Source organism: Nanorana parkeri, unplaced genomic scaffold (assembly GCF_000935625.1).
Source record: "Nanorana parkeri isolate BGI_ZX_2015 unplaced genomic scaffold, ASM93562v1 scaffold480, whole genome shotgun sequence".
Lineage (NCBI taxonomy): Eukaryota > Metazoa > Chordata > Amphibia > Anura > Dicroglossidae > Nanorana > Nanorana parkeri.
The window spans coordinates 1,095,315-1,111,139 of record NW_017306748.1 but is presented as its reverse complement, the minus strand read 5'-3'; the positions used below and the strand labels follow the sequence as shown (position 1 = coordinate 1,111,139).

The 15,825-nt window shown below is 41.3% G+C and overlaps 1 protein-coding gene across 1 annotated transcript; it reads right to left on the bottom strand.

Moving 5' to 3' along the window:
- Positions 1-3,103: 3,103 nt before the first annotated feature.
- CD79B (CD79b molecule) lies at positions 3,104-15,548 on the bottom strand. Its single transcript, XM_018560832.1, has 4 exons — positions 15,428-15,548; positions 7,688-7,806; positions 6,511-6,552; positions 3,104-3,312 (listed from the first exon to the last, which is right to left on the bottom strand). The coding sequence occupies exons 1-4, from the start codon at positions 15,546-15,548 to the stop codon at positions 3,214-3,216; spliced, it is 381 nt and encodes a 126-aa protein (XP_018416334.1). The 3' UTR covers positions 3,104-3,213.
- Between the last annotated feature and the right edge of the window lie 277 nt (positions 15,549-15,825).

Below are 15,825 nucleotides of genomic sequence, written 5' to 3'. Positions count from 1 at the left end.
CTCAAGGTGAGCAGGGACCTCCACAGTGGATGGGAACAGACCCACAAATTATATCAAGTAGATCTTACCATCTGAATACCCAAGACCTAAGAAGCCAGCGGGTAAACCTATCCATCACACTACACTTGTGACTGCAGCGTTACTTCTGCATGGACTGTCCCTTTCCTAATACTACAGAACAACCAAACAAGTTCAAATTAGCCTCAGAAGATTTACCACTGCAATCTCTTCTCTTTGTATACGTTAACCTAAAAGCTTAAATGTTTTGACTGGTGTGCAGTAGATAAATATAACTTAGAAAACCAAACTCATAAAGGGAATAGACAAATTAAAAATACTACACCCTAAAACTCATGTACATGGGTGAATATGTGCGTACAGCATTCAGCAAAGCGGCATCATGTAAACGCTGACGTGTGTCACAGCACTGGGCATCAAAATAGGCTTCTCGGAATGTAAATAAATGTGTTTATGAGCCTGAAAAGGTTTAACTGTCTCAAACCATACCCTGTAGTAAACAAATAGGGCTCCACACCACTTTCAGTCCTGCTATGAAAATCTAATACTTGTTATACACTCATATGTTATAGAGCACTGCAACACAAGATGTCACCTGTATTGAGGCTGGAAGTGAAATGAAGAAGTTATTACTCTGGGCCCTCAATGGGAATGGACCCCTCTGTGTTATACCGAGATCTCCAAGACATAAAAAAGGAAAAGATTCCAGAGTATTATAAAAAAAAAAAGGAAGTAGCCTATACAGATATACACATAGCCTATACAACATGCAACCTCTGCTCTGGTCACTGGCATCTCTGAAGCTGTGATCTGTAATGGACATCACCAGTTAACTTTTCTAAGAAAGTTTGACTAGTTTATACAAATCTGTACACAAAAACAAGATCATACATTAAATAATAATTATCTCAGAGGGTAATAGCCTGGATAGAACCTTTGCACTGTTATGCCCATAGCACACTGACTATTCTGGTAACAAATCGGCAGCACCGGAATATCTATAGAACCTATAAAACAAAATCCTATCTGCAGTTCCCTGCAATAGAAGAACCTCACATCTTTGAAGGCGTGTGTTTTCTTCCTTTCCTCTGTCCCAGCACTGCAGCCTCCATAAGACATTCAACACTTCCAGGAATGTCAGATGTCTGTGTCCCCCAACTGCGCTCTGTGGTTCCATCCATTGACCCCTACGTCATTCCTGTGTTCTGTTGTTGCGTAAGGGCTGAAAGATAGAACCGCAACATGCGATAGGGGATACCGGCGTCTGACAACTCTTTAAGCATTGAAAGCCAAAGAGTCTTATGGAAGGCTGAAGTGCTGGAGCAAAAGGTAGGAGACACAGGTCACTAGAGAGGTAAGTATATTACCTCTACTACTGCAGAGAACTTCAGATATGATTTTGTTTTTTTAGAGACTGACGGTGCCTCTTTAAGAGTCCACTGCCCTTCTCCTACAGTGTTACTGCCATATTAGGGTCAGTAGCGGGGAAAGTGCCTGCATTCTATAGGTCTAATTATTATGGGACTCTCCCTGCTCCAGTATTTGCCCACCTCGTTGTGTATGTTTCTGCACTTTGTATTTTTGTTAGTATTTAACAATTCTTCCATGTAGCATTTCTTCCATGTAGCATATTTGCCTTTTTGTCACATCTTATCACTGCTGCTTTGAATCCTTAATGTTTTACTGTTTGTAATTTACATCCATCAGACTTATTCTGTAAAAATGTTTGTATTTGATTATGTCGATTTTTTTTTTTATTGCATCCTGTGTAGTACATTTTTCCACAGTAGTTTCTGTTGATGTCCACAATTAATGTAGACTAATTGCTTATATCAATACTTAAATATGGATATATTTATTTACAGTGTGCTTCTTCACATTTTCTATTACAGAAAAATAGATGGGCTAAAATGCTTACTCGAGAACTCTGCTTCAGGATCCTTCTAGCGCTCGTCACTAGACCAAAATCGCCATTTGATCATAGGGTGTCTGCCAAAGGGAAGGATCTGCGTTCAGATTGGATGATCCTTCACTTCAGCAGAGATGACATTACTGAATACCCGGGCTTTTGGTTCACGTGTCTTGCACTAGAGCAGCATTTTCTCCAGGACAGTAAGACTTTCATTTATTCTGTTACTTTTGATTCATCCCAACAAATGAGTCAATAATCGTGTAGGTATAGCTCCTATTTAAATGCATTTACAGTATATTTTTTGATACAGGAATAGGGAAACTGCATGTTCGTTCTTTTCCCTCCTTTGTCTGTTGTAGGCTCTCTGTGTACAGGGAGGTTTAATACAATACCATCTTCCTGATGCACTGCATCTGCTACACATAGCACCTGACAATACATAGACATGTGCACAATGCAGGTAGCCTGACAGTAGGTTGATAACATATAAAAATGCACATGCACATATACATATATGTATGTCCAGTGTCAAAAGCCAATGGGAGGAGGAATCTAAACTGCTGATCTAGAAATGGGTAACAGAAGAAAAAAAATATAATAATGGAATAGTACCAGAACAATAACCTATTAAGGTGTACGTTTAATAAACTGTGAAAGAGTGTGATAAGCAGTGAGAAGGCTTTTCTCACCTTAGCAAAGTGAAAAGTCTAGAAAATGCTGTTTAATAACCCGAGATAAGTCAGGTAGGAACAGAAATATCTCACCTCTTCTCATCCTGGTGATAAGTACACAGAAAGTAATGGGAATGTACCTGTTTAATAAAGGGAGAAAAGTAGAGCACAGCTTTATCACGAGATAAGTATTGTGGTTCTGTGCAGCCGAGAAAAACAAAGAGATCTGCTGAGTAAAGTTAACTCGTGATAAAGCTAGTTTTATCACAGTTTATTAAACGTACACCCAAATGTGAGAAAAACATGTGTGCACATTTCCTTGAGACCTCCCTTTAAGCCATCTCACAGGCTCCCTGGGACAAGATACCTATCATCTAACCGGCCAGCTTTATCCAAAGTAGAATGTCAATTGCAGAGAGTTCACCTTGACCCTGATCATTTACAGACTAGTCTGTCCTTCACGCGTGTCCTTTCCGGTGCAAATGCAGATCTCGCAGTCAGGGTTTGAAACTTAACATGTCAACGTTAGCACTATATAGTGAAGAAGTCATAGGAACTGTAAGTCCCAGCAGATGCTAGTGGAGTCCTTGTATTTCTAGCTCTGGCCGAAACCTACTCCAGACACGGGTGTTCTCCTTCCATGGTTTTAGTGGTAAACATCCGCACTGTCTGGATATCCTCATAGGTTGCTGTTTGGTATGCCTCCAGTCCCTGTTTAAAGACATTAAAACAACTTTATTTTATCTGCTGCACAGAAGACTATAATGAAGGAAAACACAACTTCAGCTTCAGTGAAGTCACAGTAGATTGATCCTGATTGGTGATTACAGGTAAGGCATTTAGCACTTTGCTCTGTTTGATTGAATAAGCCCAATATCACGTTGGATTACTTTGAGCAATTTATAGACAGGTGCAAAAAACTGCTTGTGCCTGTATGAGCAGTTCACTTATGTCTCAGGTCAGGTTTAGATAGAAGCCTTTAATTTCAAAGCTGGAAATGTCTTTGGTCTTCTTTAACCACTTGCTGACCGGGGTGTGAAACCCCCATCCTGTCCAGGCCATTTTTCAGTATTCAGCGCTGCGGTACTTTAACTGACATTTATTCAGTCATGCAATGCTGTACTGAAATTAATTTTATACCATTTTTTGGGGACAGATAGAGCTTTCTTTTGGGGGTATTTAATCACCACTAGGGTTTTTTATTTTTTACTATATAAAGAAAAAATACAATTTTGTAAAAAAACAAAACAAAACTGTTTTCCCTACATTATGTTATAAAACATTTATTAGTACACAATTTTGTGGTAAAATATGAAAGATGGAGTCACGTCGGGTAAATAGACACCAAACATGTCAAGCCTTAAGATTGCATGCGGGTGCGAAACTGCAAAATTGTCCATAGGCGACTCTTTAAAAGTGTGTTAACAGTGATTGATGGCCCTAGAATGATTGCTTGCACTCTGATGTTCACAGTGATATGTAACATGTTGCCTAATTGTCGTTTTCACACATAGGTGCACCCAATGCGTGTTTGTCACTCCCATTAATTTCAGTAGAAAGTCACTCGCACTCCAAAGCGATGCTAAGTCAATCTCTTTATTGACTACGGGAGTGTAACATCTCAAAGCGACGTTTCGGAACCCAGTGGTCACTTCTTCAGGCAAACAAATATTTTTCTGAAACGTCGCTTTGAGATGTTACACTACCGTAGCCAATAAAGAGATTGACTTGGCATCGCTTTGGAGTGCGAGTGACTTTCTACTGAAATTTGTGTGATTTGCGGAGGCATCTGCTGTCACTGCCGCACACACCCTGTTTTATTGGGATCTTCCGGTCAGGAGTGCAATGGGATACATTTGGTTTTATGTCACTCCCCTTCCCCTCCAGGTGACCCAATGAGATGCCGCCTGAGGCAACCACCTCAATTTAGGGACGGCCCTGCTTATACCTGAATTCTCAGTAACAGTGCATTTAATCCTTGGCTGGCGTCTTTTGATTTCCTAATTTTGAACTAAAATGCCTAACTGCTTCGGAAACATGTATATAACTAGAAGGGGTCATCAATTTGGTAACACATATAGGAAGCCCACCACAAGAGACCCTGTTTGTGCCCTGACACAGGTTGTTGGCTGCAGGGCTCAAAGCTGTGTGTCTGAAATCTGCATCTAACCATGTTACAGCTGCATTTTGAACAAAGAACAGCAGAGGGCACCAGCATTCTAAACTGAAACGTACTGTCATTTGATTTTGTAACAGCTGGGGAATAGACATATCACTGGACACCTTTATAGTTACATAGCATTTGAGGTTGAAAAAAGACACAAGTCCATCAAGTTCAACCGTTATGTTTTATAGAAAAGCATTTTATACATCCTTGATGCATCTTTCATTATCCATTGCGTTTCAGCTATATTATAACTCTTTTTAATGCCAGTAATACATTTAACTTCATAACTAGGGATGCACAGATACTTTTTGAGTACCAGTGCAGATACTTGGCATTTTCATGAGAACTACCAGGGTTGCAGTGGTTGCAGCTGGGACCGGGCTCTGGTGCTCCACCACTGTCCTGAAATCATTATTCTGTATTGTTTTAGAAAAACTGTCACATGACAATAAACAAAAATGTATCAGTACTCGTACTTGTAAGTACTCGGCAAGTACCAGTACTCGTACTCGCAAAACTGGTATCTGTGCATCCCTTTATATTTATAAAAACAAAATCGTACATTAAAACGGAGATGTACAAATCCCAGGAGCTCCGTGTGCTCCTTACAAATGACTGCTGCCTCCTAATTTTTGAATTTTTCTCTAGTGTAGTCTTGGAGCTCAAAAGTATCGGTACATGTACTCGTACTTGTACCGAGTACTGTACTTGGTATCTGTGCAACCCTATTCATAACTAAATAAAAAACTATTGTCATATTAGAGAACATGGATGAACAGATGTTCCTGCCTCCTGTTTATAGGAGTTCCAATATATTCACCTACTCCTTTTTTTAAAATGTAGAGCAGTCATGGTTGGAGAAAAGGGGAATTGCTTCACAGCACTTTGAGCTTGGATCGTATGTGAACTATTATCCAGTATTTTAGACGTGCTCAGGGCCAGATTCACCGCTAGGCACAGTAGGCTTGCGGCTAAACGTGACAGAGAAAAAAGCTATTTTCTCACTGTACAGTTATTGGCTACACTTTTTGTTCCTTTACACATTGTCATAATATACTCTGCCAGCTTAGGAGTAGTAAAATAGGAAAATTATCTATGGCTTTGGACGGCAAAGGTTGCGTTTCTACAGGCTTCAGTGATGGAACTCCATCCCTAGATGTGCTTAGTGTGTATCTCCACGGTGTCAGCCCTGCACTGCTGTGGTGTACCCGGGCCAAGGTAGATATGAATCAAGCATCGTGCTACCACTTCATGTCTATTCGTCAACTGTAGGCCTGTGTATTTCACCTCAAAAGACTAAGCACTTGAACTTAATATTAACGGTTAGCATGATTTTAATGACTTGAATTATTTAGAGAGCTTCATCTAAAACTATTCATTTAGCTATGAGTGAATTGACTTGGATACTTATCATATTCTTTCAGATATTCCTGCATGATAGGTACTAGGCTTTGTATTTGACCACCTTCTCTTGCTGTCTCCTCTTCAGCACGAAATCTTCCAACGCACCAACAGGTACCGACACAGAAAGGGTGGTGGTGATGTGGTTAACAGGGGAATGTTACTGTAGTTTTGTACTGGAGTTAGTCAGTAGCAGGACAGTAGGGATCTTTTTGCTACAATACCTCCTATCTATCTATCTATCTATCTATCTATCTATCTATCTATCTATCTATCTATCTATCTATCTATCTATCTATCTATCTATGAAAATGTGCAGCAGTGTTAGAAAATATTCATACCTCATATGTATGATCCTCAATCTTCAGAGTGCGTTTTTTCTTCTGCAATAGAGACAAATGATTACTAATTATATAATTTCTGCAACAAAGACTAACGCATGAGAAACTGTTCCTTGATAGAAGCATGAAAATGCAACCATAGTGTTTTAAGAGTCATTGACCTGGAACAAGCATGCAGGTTTCTGACTTTTGATCAGAATTCACTCGCTTGTTCCAAGTCAGAGCACTGAAGCCAACAAGTAACATTTTCAAAAGGAGATCAGCAATGGCAGTTTGTGTATTTCTTTCATTAAAGGTTTACTATGGAGGCACATGTAGCGTGCAATGGCTGACCTCCGCCTTGAAATGTCTGGTTGTGAAATATGGAGTTATAGATATTCTAAAACATAATAAATACAAAAGATTACACACATGATATTGCAGACTGACAAAGTGCTAGGAATAAAGGGTAATTTGTGTTTGATTGTAATCCTCTTTTGATCACTCCCCTTTGTCTATTGCTGACTAGCTGGCTGGAGCTGGAGCATTTAGAGATATATCAGGGTTATTCACAAAAGGGTGAAGAGTTTGGAGAAGGCAGGAGAAGTGAACAATCTAGGCCAAACTAGCTGATTTTGACAAATTCTCCAGTTCAGCTCACTTTCCAGTTCAGCTATGTTGTCCTAGATTGTTCACTTCTCCTGTCTTCTCCAAACTCTTCACCCTTTTGTGAATAACTCTGATAGTGATGCTAACAGAGTACCGCTACATGTGTATGATTGTACTCAGTACAACATTTTCCCAGTAGGTGGCGCTGTGTGGAAGCAAAAATTAGCTCTTAGTCTTCTTAAAAGCAGGACACTAGGGTGGGAGGACTACTACCCAAAAAAAGAATTAGATGTGTGGCTTCCCTATAAGTGGGAAATTCCCTTTAAATATGAGTGGCAGAATAAAAGTCCATTCTGAACGATCCTCAGTCCTACTGTAAAAATTCTGTGCCATCAGCACTTGCTTTAGTTATCAGTCTAATCTCTTTTCATACGATGTATTAAGTTTGCTTGAATACCCATCTGGATTGTGAATACAAACCCTGACCCCTGTCTCAGAATGCTGATTACAGACTAGCACAGAACATGATTTTGATGCACACGCTCGGTATTCTCTGCTGCATGCCCTGTCTTCCAGCGTCCACACTTACCATTTCCATTAGAATGGATATTGGCACACTTATGAAAAGCACAATAAGAATTGTCTGAACCATTATGATTGCATCTTTCATTATATTTCTCGACTTTGCTGTAGCTTGGTTCCCAGAACCTGCAACATTAAAAAAAAATGCATTCATGTCTATGGATGGTATAGCAGTATCAGTTATATTGCTAGCGGGCTAAATCTAGAGGGGGAGATTTACAAGGAGTGAAGCAACTTTTTTTTTCATGCCGTTATTTTTCTAAGTACTTCATTTGACAGTCACAAGAAATGTGCTACCACATTTATGCACTTTCTTCTCAAATGTATATAGTTGGCTATGGTAATTTAGACAGCAGTAAAACCTGACAGAGGTTCGAACATTTTTCTGCCCTACTTAAAGTGGACCTTTACCCATATCATTGAAATGACAACAAACACATCTTTAGAAATGTTTAGTAATGACAATCTACAAACACATACTTCTAGATAATTCCTGGCTTGTATTCTTTGCATACCTTATTTCTCTTTTCTTCCTCAGCCATCTGACAGTGGCCATGTTTACAAAGGGCAGATTAATAGCTCTCCCTTTACTTCCTGGATTTCTGGCACATGTGACTGGACATGTGACCATGCACATCATCTCAGGGGAGGAAACTGCATTTCCCTGAGATCTCATGAGATTACCGATGAGATTTCCCAGCAATACTCTGCTGATGTAATCTTCTCAGGATGCAGCACTTGGTCACAATTACATCATTAATGCCCAAAAAGACCAGGAAGTGGAATAACAGTAATTGTAAGTAAAATAAAAATATGTTTAACTAATGAATGTAAGATTTCCTATTAGCGTGCAGAGCTTTATGCTGAGGGGATTTTTAGTGAAAGCGGTAAAGCTCCACTTTTTGCTGGTGGGGTCCCCAATGGAGTTATTCCTTTTACTTCCTTTCTGATACATTGCTGTAATGTACATTTTCCTATGTTTTATGCCTTTAACAAACGCTACAAGTATAGAAAAATACCTGTGTGTCTGCCAGAAATCCAGTGAACTCCTAATTTCCTGTTTGAGCTTCTGTAGCACTGACATCTCAGGTAGTGTTGTGAGCCCTGCCCAGTTCTCTTTTGTTGAACTATCGATCTCCGTCCATTCTCTTCATATATTTAACATAACAGGGGTATTTTATTCCTACGCTGCTTGGATGGTCACTGACACAGACATCTCTGTGTATATCAGGCGTTGGCCCTCTAGATATGTATGTTCTTGTTCTTATCACCAAGCAGTGAAATAAAAGAAATAGAACATGCACCTTAAAGCAAGTCAACACTATTCTGTCCTGACAGGCACCTAATACATGGGTAGAAAAGCTTCACTGACAACCTAAAATTTCCTCCTTTTGCTGCCTGTAAAATGAAAGCTGATCTCCAAGCAATCCATAATTAACATGTAAGGCATCCTCTCCATCTCGACATCAAAATATTTTTTTCTACCCCTTTTAGAGTAAATATATTCGTATTCTTTAACCTTCTGATACCATTGCAGGATTATAATATGAGCCAGCATCAGGAGTAGCCACAGGGAGGGACCTGCAGGATGAACTATGAATGGCCATAGAAGCTCCTTGCAAAATAACATCTGCCAAGAGTTCTCTTCCTACAGCCAACCTATTGGCCTGCTCTTGGGAGTCAGCAGAGGTCATGTTGGCCTTAGTATGGGCTTTGACAGGAGAACAAAGAACAGCTTGGGAATGTGGCATAACTGTACAGAAAGAGCTAGAGAAAACCCTGCCAGTGTTCACAGATGAGAGCTGTAGTGATTCCAGCTCTGCCTATAGTAAGAATACAAAGGGGTGGTGAGGTGCCCTTTCAACCTCCACATAGGTAGCTTGTTGAGCTGATCGGTCTCCATGGGTGGAAATGGCAGTTTATTTGGTGCCAATAGGCAATAAAAAGTGGTAAGTTGCCTACTTAAATAACATACATTGCTTTCTTGCTCGAAGTTCAGCTTTAAAGTGACATTAAAGCCAAAACCCCCCCCCCCCAATGCTAGTGTAAGGACTTACCTTAAGTGATGCCTCTTGATGCGATCATCTTCTTTCCAGTAGTTTTCAGGAGTCTCTCCAGCGCTGGTGCCAGTCTCTGATCCAGCGCTGACTGCTGTGTATTCTGTGTCCCCCGGAGTCTGTGTGGGTGCACGCTGCTGGACTGCTAACATTTAGTTACCCTGTCTCCCCTCTTCTCCCCGCCGAAGATCTCTACTGCGCATGCGCCCGCCCCATCATCCTTTGCGGCCGCCCCGAAAATCTTCAGATCTTCGGACAGGAGCGTGCGGCGGAGACGCATCTAATTTTGAACCCTTTTTGTAAACTTTTTTTTTATGTTTTTGCATATATCAACTGCTTGCTAGCAATAGATATATGCAAAAACATGAAAGGCTTTAATTATACTTTAAGTTACAATTATCATGTTTATAAATTACCAACAATGTAGAAAGGGTTCCCAGGAACATTTTGTCACTGAGCAGATTTTCCGGAACAATGTTTTTGTGGTTTTATAACTAAACAAAGGATTTGTATTCCATTGTAACCCAATTGACTTCCCTTACCAGCAAACCAACTTTCTATTCATTTTTAAAATACATTTTATGAGAAATAGTATCATGAATGTTTTATGGGGCACTTGGAGAATGATTATTATTGAAGCTTGGAGGTTTACTGCAAGAACGACACAACGCTATTCCTATATCAGGTCACCGAATGCATATAGATCGGCTTTGGTGTGTAGCATAGCGGTGACAGGTTTACTTTGACATCTGCAGCCCTCTGCCTTTTCTTTTTTCCATTCGCTGTTTATAAAGGTTTAGAGAACACATGTTCCTTCCCACAGACTGCTGCAGATAAAATTAAAATGCAGCGGCAGAATATTTTTGGCTTGGTATGACTGCTATGAAAAACAGGAAACGGGCCTGATGTCACTCTGGCATGATCTTTCAGCAGACTTTCTCTATTTGTAACACTACTGATGCGGATACAGTAGCTGTGAAAGTATATTAAAGCTGAACTCTAGGCACATATAAAAGATACAAATTAATACAGCTCTGTAATCACTAATGTATCAATGAATGCATTTGTATACATTTATTACATACAAGCCGTGAAGGTTGGTAATGGGTGAGGTGCTGTCATCGGCGGTGGATGTCGGTGGTGGTCCTCAGGCCTTTGTTGTTTCCGTGCTGGGCGTAGAAATTCCTGATGTTCCCAGTGGATTGCTGCAGTTGTGGTGAGGACCTAGACTGGGGTTGTGGTGAGTGCCTCTGATGCAGCTCGGGATGGCGGTGGGAGAAGAAGGTATTGCGGCCGTGGAGTGTGTGGGAAGAACAAGGGCCCACTGTGGGTCACTCGGTGGCGGCACTGTATGGGCAGACCCCAAAGTGTGGGATCGGGGTGTGGGGCTCCTATGAGTGGATTAGGCGATGGGGAGATGCACACGCACGTCGGAGCCGGGACTGTGGCCCAGACAGCGCGTGTGTAACCGCCGTCGGCGGCTGTGGGGGAGCCGCATGGACTGGATGGTAGAGGCAGCTGAAGTGAAGACAGATCACTCTGATGGTAGATGGGAGAAAGGGTCCAACGTCGGTGTCTCTTGCAGGAACGGTGTGCTGCGAAACATATCTCCCACCAGTCACTCCTGACATCTGCTCCATTCTGACCTCTTCTCCCGCTGATTGGCCGATTGGATGATGACCAGCTTCCTCACCAGTCAATCCTGACTGGTGTGGAAGCCGGTCAATCATTCAATCAGTGGGAGAAGAGATCAGAATGGAGCAGATTACTAGGCTGTGACATCTGCTCCATTCTGACCTCTTCTCCCGCTGATTGGCCGATTGGATGATGACAGTCTTCCTCACCAGTCACTCCTGACTGGTGAGGAAGCCTGTCAATCATCCAATCGGCCAATCAGCGGGAGAAGAGGTCAGACTGGAGCAGATGACTGAGGACTTGGAGGAGGAGTTTGCGGCCATCTTGCTTCATTGAAGACGCGATGGAGGTCCTGTGTGCGGCGGATTCGGGTCCCTGAAGATGGCGGACATGGCACTGGTACTCGTTTTTTGTATCGGAGTATTTGCACGAGTACGAGTACTCATGCAAATACTCGGTATCGCCGCCGATACCGATGCTTGTATCGGCATCGGTGGATCCCTAATAAATAGGGAAGCAGGTTGTTTACCACGACAGTAGAAGTGATTTTTTTCTGAAGATATGGGTAAATTACGCGATTTAACAGCCTTTGAATGTGGCATGATTGTTGGCGCGAGCCATGGAGCGAGTATCAGCAAAACAGCAGAATTCGTTAAATGAGGGGCTCATTGTTAAAGTGTTTAAAGACTGGACTGTCAGCCGAAAATCTGGGTCTGAACGTGCGAATTGTGGCCGTCAGCGACTAGTCAATGTTAGGGCAGAACGGAGAGTGGCAAGACTGGTACAAGACAACAGAAGGGCAACAGTGCAGTGTCAGATTCCTTGCATCACCTTTCAACATCTTGTGGAGTCATGAGGCGGCCCAACAAAGTAATCTCCTGGAGTTATCTCGTGGCCCAACGAAGTACTGATGGGGTGGTCATAATAATCTGGCCACTCAGTGTATATATACATACACACAGCTATTCCTCACTTAACCATCTACCTGTTTAGTGACCGCTCACACTTACGACCAGCTCTCCAACCGTATGTGTGGGTACGTGGCAACGGCAGTGCGGCATCTCACCGACTTCATCTTGCATACAGTACTGTACTCCGTTCTCCGCTACTATTCTTAGTAAGTACTCTATTAACAGATGTACAGTACACTGTACAGTACTGTACATCTCCAACACCACAGTACAATACTGTACTAATACAGTTCCTCGCTTGACGACCAATTTGCTTAACGACCTAGTCGTAGGAACGGGACTCGGTCTTAAGTGAGGAATAGCTTTATAACAAATATACATTAAAACAGGGATGTACAAATCCCAGGAGCCCCGTAGCTAATGCTCATGAAAAATGACAGCTGCTCCCTAACTTTGGAGTTTTTCTCTAGTCTAGTCTTGGAGCTGGAAAAGTATCTGTACTTGTACGAGATCTTGGTATCTGTGCATCCCTATGACCTAGTATCAGCCTCTTGCATTCCTTGCACAGCAGAACTAGAGTGTGAGAGGAAGAAGAAGCACCAGGAGCCAATTAGTTCATGTGCTAAGGAGAAAGCAGGGTGATTGAGGGATGAGCTCATCACTGTGCTGCTGCTTCTCTCACTTAAGCTAGGCATGGGCTCAGAGAAAGTGGATTGAATGATGTTGGCCATCGGACTGGGGAAAAAGGTAGAGAGTGGGGAATCTCTGGATAGAAGTGGAATATTGCAGCAAAATTATTTGATCATTTTATATATTTTATTATATAAAAGCTTACTCCATCAATGTCAGGACCTGTGGTAGACCAGTGCTTTTCAATATGTTAATAGTTAGACATGGTGCAGAGAGTACCCATCTGATCAGCCTTTGCAAAAGTAATAATCTGGGTCATATAGGAAACATCCTAAATCTCCTGTTCCTTTTCTATACCATTTTCCTCCATTTACCAACTCCTCTGAAGGTAAACAACACTTCCTGCTATATGATTCTAGTCCTCCAGTGGGATGTTGTGGTCCCTTCTGAAGGGTTGTGCGTCTCTACGGCACATATGAGGCGGTGGAAGGAACCATAGCTTATGGAGGTGTGTGCAGGTTTTAGACGCACCTGAAGTTAGGGTACCTGAAGATGTTGGGGAGCAGCAAGGCAACAATTGTTTACACACAGGCCGCCGAGAACTTAGGTATACAGCATCTCCTTTTACAGGTGGGCTTTATCTTCTTTTCTACCTTTTAGTGACAGAGGTCACTTATACCAAAACACTTTAGACTTTGTACCCTCGAACCTGCAGTTCACCGAAGCAAAAGCAAAGAAAACAAGGGGAGAAAACTCCTTACAGATCCGCTAAAACAATTGGATAGCACCCTAGATCAACATTCAAGAGTATTATTTCTTAATATTTCTAGCCAGTTCTACCGCGTTGGCTAGAACTCTTACTGTAAAGGAACCTTTCTGTATGTGGAGGTTAAATCATTTTTTTGGATAGATTCCAGTCTCCCATTTTCTTGTGTAATGCATTTCAAGTGATCATCTTTGTACCAAACATACTATATGGTAGACATGTGCACCGGCAAAAAAATTGTTTTGTTTCGTATTCATTTGGATTTTCCGTTATTTTGTTTTTCGGGATTCGGGACCGAAAGCCAATTCATTTCTGGATTTGGAAGAAATTAGTTAGCGATAGTCTGTACAAATATTCGTTTTTGGACAAATATTTGTTGCAGCAAAGTCACATTAGACAAAAGAAGAAAAAAGGGTTTTTTTTTTTTTTTTTACATTCTGTTTTAAAGAAAAAAAAAAAAAAAGGTTTTTTTTTTTTTTTTACAGTCTGCTGAAAAGAAAAAAAATCTGAGGTTCTCCCCAAATTGATACCAGACCCTTTAGGTCTGGTAGGAATGTTAGGAGGGCCATTTAGGGCATAACATCATCGTTACCCCCCTTTCCTGCCCTGCCGGGCCTGTGCTCAGATGGAGGGTCTGGTAGGAATTTTCCCCCATTTTTTGTGGGTGGAGTTCCCACTTAAAATTCCTACCATACCTAAAGGGCCTGGCATGGCTTTTGGGGGGGAACCTCACACATTTTTTTTTTTTTTACTTGGGAGGGGTCCCTCCTAACATTCCTACCAGACCTAAAGGGTCTGGTATAAATTTGGGGAGAACCTCAGATTTTTTTTTTTCTCTTCTGCAGACTGTAAAAAGAAAAAAGCCATTTTTTTCTTTTGTTTAATGTCACTTTGCTGCAACAAATCTTCGGCCAGAAACGAAAATTTGCAGCAGACTACCGCTAACGAATTTCTTCCAAAATTTTCATTATCGGAAATTCGGATTAGTTTTCATTCATTATTTCTGTCGTGTAGAGATTCGGATATATCCGAATAAAGGATCTTTCTGAAACGAATCGCACATGTCTGCTATATGGACCACTTACTGTATGTATTTATACATCATGTCCCAATTAATCGCCTCTTCCTAAGGGAGAATTGTAATGTTACAGTTATTGTAAAATAGCCCTGGCTGTTCATTATAATAGTCCCATCCACCTAGAGCTTATGTACAGGGTTCCCTCGAGTCCTTGAACAGATCAAAGCATAACCGCTGCGCTCCTTTATTTTCAAGATATGTTTTATTTTTTTTTTTTATTCCTTCCTTTTCATCCCTACTTCTTTCTGTTATCTGTTCTCTTAGGTGCTCAGAGTGTGTTTGTTCTGTAGCATTATATGAATCAAAACATGGGTGACAACCCTGTGAATAAATATTCAAAAAAAACTTTCACATTTAACACTTCTCATAGCAGCTTTTGGATCACTATTTGATTTTTAGTTTACTTTCCAAAAGCGCAGAATCTTTGTTGCAATCTGTTCTGTAGCATTGCAGAACACCTGTGTTTTTGTAGATCTCTCAGGAAGCGACGGGTGTGGTGGCACCCAGCAAAGCAGAACAAATAGGGACTGCACCATCCGTAGCTACAGAAAATGCCAATTAGCTGAACGCCTTGAGTGTCTTGACGGCTGATGTATGTATACTCCGTTACACCCTATCTCAGACGCAGACCACATAGAGTAACACTCAGTATAACCATGCATGGACTCACCAAAAACCATCAGTTCTGTTGCACAGGGAACTCTAGTGAGGTTGTTTCTTGTGAAGTTACAGAAGTAGATCCCATTGTGTTTTTTCTGGACCTTGTTCATATAAAGAATGCTTTGATTCATCATCGTATGTTCATCTGGTAAGAGGTAGCTGATAACTGACCCATCCTGATGTCCACGATACCAAGTGACGGTGCTGTTTACGGGTAAAGAACTCTGACATCCACATTGTATGCTGACATTCCGGCCTTTTCTCACACCAACAAAACGAGGGTCTTGAAGCACTAAATCTGTAAACCGAGAATAATATTACTACACTGTCAAACCACCAAATGTCGTCTTTGCTCAATCATCTGCATATATAACTAGATAGGCCTTATATAGCTGGAGCCAGTACTGA